General features: G+C 30.5%; 1 protein-coding gene across 1 annotated transcript in view; it reads right to left on the reverse strand.

The window, feature by feature from the left end:
- The window catches only part of LOC134692399 (uncharacterized), a 52,765-nt gene extending 46,449 nt beyond the window's left edge, over positions 1 to 6,316 (reverse strand). The window contains exons 1-9 of the mRNA XM_063552848.1: positions 6,229 to 6,316; positions 5,736 to 5,949; positions 4,919 to 5,006; positions 3,921 to 4,074; positions 3,204 to 3,430; positions 2,738 to 2,906; positions 1,791 to 2,019; positions 1,125 to 1,353; positions 734 to 931 (exon numbers count right to left, since the gene is read on the reverse strand). Coding sequence (XP_063408918.1) covers positions 734 to 931; positions 1,125 to 1,353; positions 1,791 to 2,019; positions 2,738 to 2,906; positions 3,204 to 3,430; positions 3,921 to 4,074; positions 4,919 to 5,006; positions 5,736 to 5,949; positions 6,229 to 6,316 — 1,596 coding nt within the window. The remainder of the gene's footprint in view (positions 1 to 733; positions 932 to 1,124; positions 1,354 to 1,790; positions 2,020 to 2,737; positions 2,907 to 3,203; positions 3,431 to 3,920; positions 4,075 to 4,918; positions 5,007 to 5,735; positions 5,950 to 6,228) is intronic.
- Between the last annotated feature and the right edge of the window lie 437 nt (positions 6,317 to 6,753).

Here is a 6,753-nt window from a genome sequence, read left to right on the forward strand (position 1 = left end):
TACACAGATGCCCCACTCGCACTACCTTTTTCTATGTTCAGTGGACTAAAATTTGGGTCAAGACTAAAATTTGGCATAACATTAAAAAGACCATATCATAGGGAACATGTGTACTGAGTTTCCAATTGATTGGAATTCCAACTTCATCAAAGACTACCTTGATCAAAAACCTTAAAACTGAAGCAGGAGAGACAGAAGGACACACAGACAGAGAAAACATAATGCCCATAAATTGGGCATAAAAATATAATTACAAACTACTATTAACTAAAATTTTAAAATCTAAACTAGTATTTGATGTAAATATAAGAGTGCATCTACCAGAGACCAAATGAAGTGAATTATGTATGCCAAAACAGATCTCTGTACAACAACGAGCAAAACCCAGACCATATAGTGAGCTATAAAAATCTACACTTGAAATCTTTCAGTATACCAATTTTAAATGTTTTTCTTTTCAAAAGCACATCATAACCAGAGGCATACATAATAACTTTGATTTAAAAAAAATCATTAAACATATGCATATAAACTATCATTTAGAAATAATCATGACACATAGGCATATAAACTATGCACAAAACTTTTATGTTTATTTAACTGCCAGATAAATTGAAAATGTAGCTATATAACAACTAACTATAGAGTTTCATTTTCATTTATTTCTATATTTATTTCTATATTTATTGCTATATTTACTTCTATATTTTACTAAAGTATAAACATATATTACTTCTGACAATATTGTAGCCGGTCCTGCCAGTTCTCTAGCGTTTAATACATCTCTACCACCAGGTACAGTTCCCACATTGAGGTATAACCTGACACCACTTCTGTCATCGCCAGCATGGATAGATATTTCAAACTGAGGCTCTGTATAATCCTGATTTGGAATTTGTCTTACCAAACAATTTGCTGTGGAACGCTTCTCCTGAAATATTTTGTTGATGAAGAACATTAATTGTGAATTCAGTCAAACTTGGATTCAACTCTAATTTCTATTTGACACAAAATCACTACAAACACATTAAAAAAAAACCAGAAAACAAAGAAAAAACATGTAACCCCTTATTTTCATGATAAATCAATTATAACTAAATAAATTTTCATATCAATGAACCTACCCTTTTCTTGCCTGGTTTATCAATAAACTCTGTTATAACTGGGCCAGTAAGATCTTTTTCTTTCTTCCAGTTACTTATGATATTTTGTCTTATAGTTGGAGAAGAATACTGCCAAATGGTTGCCTTGAACAATGTTATCTTTATAGATGTGAACAGTAAGGGTATCTCAAGTGTTATCAATACTTTCAGCTTTAGTCGTATAGGTGTCATGTCAAGGTCCATAGTAATTCTGAAATTAAAGCACATTGGTATTAAGCAGTGACTAGATTTTAGAAGTTAAACTGAAATTCTGTAAAGGGTCAAAGAAGATTTGCAGATAAGGGGTGTCTATACTTTCCTGTTGAAAAAAAATAGCAAAAATGATAAGGATAATTCAATACTTACTATAGTTAAGATTAATATTTGATTGTTAGGTTTATCACATTAGAAACCTGATATTTTAGATATATTTTTCTGTAAAATTTCCTAGCATAATGAACATAAGTTTCAAATTGAAAAGATCACTTTATGGTATATTATATATAATTACCTTCAATCAAAACTTGAGGCTGATATAGGATGGACAGATGGAAGAACACAAAACTCATCTACATGAAAAGCAATGATCTCTAACTGGTAGCACTTACACTATTATTTAAGTTATAATAAATATATAAGGATTATTACCCTACATCTAGTGGAAATTTACTGAATGAGATCTCTCCTCTGGTTGGAAATTTCAGATCCATAATATGTCCCTCAAGTCTTAGTTTGGCATACAACATGGCTATACCAATTCCTACTTCTCCATAAACCAATATCCCAGTATATGGTGCAATCTCAGCAACTCCATTCATTCCCAATACATTGACGCCTACTCTGAATTTCACACCATAATATATGCCAACACCAACTCCTACAATCGAATACAAATGATACATTTATGAACAATTTATTTGGTATATGTATTTTTGAAAATACAGATAGTGCACACCAAATCCAAAATCAAGCATTATTCTAATTGTGGAACTCCTTTAACTCTTGTAAAATAGCTCAAATCAATAGTTTGAACATTTGAGATAAAAAAAAAAAATAAGTTCACTCATAATTTAACAAAAAATCAGTTTCTTTAAACATTGATTAAATGACTTCTGATAGATCAAATTAAGTGCACACATGTTACAACTTATCATTGCTGACAAAATATGAAGACAGTCTGTTCTGTTCAACCTTAGAAAAATGTGACTAAATATATGTTGGACTAATAATGGACAGACAAATTAGCGGCAATACAGTCCCCATACCTTTCCCAAGTCAGAAGCCTGTAATTCAGTGGTTGTCATTTGTTTATATGTTACATATTTATTTTTCGTTCATTTTTTGTACATAAATAAGGCAGTTAGTTTTTGTTTTACATTGTCATTTTAAGGCCTTTAAAAGCTGACTGTGTGGTATGACCTTTGCTCATTGTTGAAAGACCTATTGTGACCTATAGTTCTTAATTTCTGTGTCATTTTGGTCTCTTGTGGAGAGTTGTCTCAATGGCAATCATACCACATCTTCTTTTTTTTTTTATATTTGTCTAAAAGAAATTTTTCACCCTTATTTTTATATAAAATAACAAATAAACATACTAAATCTCAAAACAATGATTCCAGCGATTGGTATCTGCCCAGCACCTCCAGGAGGAAACTCCACTTTTTTAGAACGCCTAGGTAATGGAACTTCTCCCCACATTGTAAGATCTTCTGATTTAAAAAAGTCTGATTCTCCACCAACTATTTCTGTCAAAAATTCTGATAACTGAAAGAAAATTCATAATACTTCTAAAAATACCAAATTTGAAACATGAAATACTTTCAATATCAGTGAAATACAAAAAGTGTTTAATCTCCATTTTAGAATCTTCAAACATCAAAATATTGTCAAAATTTTATTTAGGGGCTTAAAATATTTTAAACAGTAATTTTTTATTCAATAATTCATGATAGGCGATTGTTATCAATTTAAAAAAAAATACATTGATTACAAATATTGTCTTTTTTAAACAATTTGACCATGACTCTTTAAAAACATTTAGATATTTTCTATAAATCTTACCAATGCTTTAAATAAATCTCTCAACTGATCAATCAGCTTCAATACTTCAATTGGATCAACATTTTTTATATCTAACAAATTTTCCATATCTCCAATTGTCATGTTAGCCAGCTTCTGTCCAAGAAGCCTCACTCCTTCATTTGTCAAACCATGTCCAACAACAAAGGTTTGTTTAGTCCTGCCTGGAATGTCTGATGTAGTCCCTAACATGGTTTGAATGACATCACCTGAAAGATGGTAATAATAAATCGTCAAGTATTAGTTTTTATTATGGAATGAAAAGAAAATGAGAAGCATCAATCCTCCAAGAAACAGATGATTCTCTTGCCAAATAGAAAATTTTATTTACTAGAAAGGATAAATATTTGAAAATCTAGGATCCACATTCTATATACCCGATATGCCTGTTCAAAGTCAGGAGTCTGTAATTCAGTGGTTTTCGTTAGTTGCTGTGTAACATATTTGTTTTTGGTTCATTATTTTGTAAATAAATCATGCTGTTAGTTTTCCCGTATGGATTGTTTAACATTTGTCACTTTGGGGCCTTTTATAGCTGACTATAAAGCATGGGCTTTGCTCATTGTTAAAGGCTGTGCGGTGACCTATAGTGATTAATTTCTGTGTCATTTGACATATAATCCTTCTTCTTTTCAAACTAATACAAGTAAACTTAAGCCAGCATATTTGTTTTATGTGCATTGAATAAAGTTAATCTACCTCCTATAACTGATTCATTTGCTTGTGAGTCAATGTCTAAAGGAATAGTAGCAGGATTGTTCAATCCAAGAGCCTTCATAGCAGACTTCATGCCTGTTTTTGTGTCAGTGTCGGGTAACTCAGCTCCTTTGAGGTTTTCTTGCAGCAGGTTCAGCTAAAAGACAACAAAAAACTTTAACGTTATAAGTAGTTACTTTACTTAAAGGGGCATTACTTTCAATGTTGACATTCTTTTCCTTTTTTAAAATAGCTTCGCACTCCTAGTATATGAGATCTCCAGCTAAGGGGTTTAAAATGAAGGTCATATGCATATGAATTCAATTGAGGTTGAATTATTGACTTGCAGGTGAATAATACATTAGTGCTGCTTTTAAGCTTATTTTGACACATTTGGTCAGCCAAACTGACAAGTTATAACATATATATAAACATTATTTCAAATCTCACTTTTATTGCTACTTGAAACAAAAGAATCATATTTTCATGTCTTGGCTAAATCATAGATAATGCCCTGTTACATGTAATATAACTAGACAATTGTTAAAAGAGTTTGTGTTGCTTCTGTCTGTGTTGCATTTTCTGCTTCTATGCCTGTGGCTTCATTACTTTTTATGGATGCAAATTGTACATGGATATTGCAGGTATATGTAAACCATGAATTTCAATCTTGTAACGATACAAGGATAAAAATGTTTAGCTGACTTTCACAGAGTTATATCCCTGTAGTGTTAGGTACCACATTTAAAAGGCATAAAACTGAAAATTGGACTTAAAATATAATTATGTCATAGTACTGCATCTGTGCAGTCTTTAGCATTGAGAATATTTAATTAAATTTCATGTTTCAAAATTCAATAATTAGCTTTAAAATGTGATATTAAGATCCAAAATTTAGGACAAGGTATTGGCCCTATTACTTCTGTTTGAAGTAATCTTTTTTATGTACAGCACAGTCTTATATTTTGATTGATAATTATTTATACCTCAAATTTTTTTACTTCTTCAAGATATTCTTTTATTTCGGTTGAAGAAGCCTGCCTTTGCATTAGAATTCTCATACCCTGTTTGAAATCTGAAACCTGAGGCCTGAAAAGTTAGTGACATAAAATGAAATTATTATACATTTACATTATATATCATTTAATACTGAATCTATATAAAAAAAAATTCTTCCAAATATAAAGAAATTCATATAAATCCTTTCATACATCATATTTTTTAACAGTATTACTTCTAGTTGTAAAATTGACTACCTGATAAAATAACTGTAATAGTCAGGAGGCATTTGTATGCATAATTATCTAATTATATATGAAATCAAAAGTTTGGTGTACTGTAAATTCAGAAATTATTGTGATGTTTTTCTTATTGCGAAAAATGCAACAGGGTTATATTCTCATAAATTAAATTCAAACTCACCTTTTGAAATTTTTTATGTGAATTAAACAGGATTTTTCTCAATATCACAAAAATTAAAATCACATTTAAGCTAAAAGGACAAAATGGCAATAATTTCTGCATGGAAATAATAGGTAAACAAACATTTTTATATAGATTAGACCGCTTTTTTTTCCTATTTGAATAGTTTTACACTAGTTACTTGTGGGGCCCTCTAAGTTTATAGCATGCTGTTCAGTTTGACCCAAGGCTCGATGTTGATCATACTTTGAACTATAATGGTTTACTTTTATAAATTGTGACTTGGATGGAGAGTTGTCTCACCGGCTCTCATACCACATCTTCTTATATTTATTTTGTTTAACTAAATTTTTGATAGAATTTAAAAGTAAGTTATCACTATATTTTATCACATACTCTGTAGTAGATCTTTTACTTCTCCTCTTTTTTCTTGTTGTTAATGAACATCCAATACTAGTAGCATCCAATAATCTGAAGGTGCTACAAAATTCATCAGCCAGATAACAAACTTGTAGATCTACTGTAACTGCATATAACGAAGGATCAAATCCTGATGATAAGCTGTAGTTATACTGGAAAGTGTCACCTATATTTTCTGTCACTACTTTATCTGAAAGAAAATGTGAAATCCAACATCCTTGCCTAATTCATAGTACAACTTTGATTTTACATGTTGTGATGGTAAACATTTATGTCAATAAGCTGAGTATTATGAAGAACAAATTTTGATTGAATTTGGTCAGTAAGGGTAGTAGTTTTATCTGTGGCAAACAGGATCAATCTATTGGTATGACCAACACAATATGAGGATAACAAATCTGAATCAAATGGTATTGTCTTAATAGTCTAAAATCTGCTCATTTAATTAAGTTTAAGTTATTCAACAAACCTGCTTCAACACTTTTCTGCCAAACTTTTCTTTCTATGCTGTATTCTAATTTGTTGCAAGAAATGAAGTGAAATGTAACACTGGTCATCCGTTGTCCATTGATAAATTTGAGTGGAATACAACATGTAATTCCCTGACAGTCAGGGGTAAAAGAGCAATCATCTGACACAGTACCAGTTAAATTTACACTGCAACCTAGTAAATGAAAAAAAGAATAAAATCTCTTGGGAGTGCAAATCAAATGTTTTAACTGCTATCTTACTGATTGAATTTGTCATTTACAATCATATTAAAATTCCTTTTTCATCAGACCATACATTTATTCTATATTTCTAAGGAATCATTTCTTTTCGAGGGTACACATTTTGGGAGGATTGGTCCTCCCCAAGGCTTTTTCAATTCATAAAAGCCTTTAGTGCTAAAAGTGGTGTAAAACACATACAATTAGTCACTCAATTAATTAAAGTATAAAATACAATTAAACAATGTAGGATGTAATATTGCTATAGTTTTGTATTTTTTTTT

Source organism: Mytilus trossulus, chromosome 12 (assembly GCF_036588685.1).
Source record: "Mytilus trossulus isolate FHL-02 chromosome 12, PNRI_Mtr1.1.1.hap1, whole genome shotgun sequence".
Taxonomy (NCBI): domain Eukaryota; kingdom Metazoa; phylum Mollusca; class Bivalvia; order Mytilida; family Mytilidae; genus Mytilus; species Mytilus trossulus.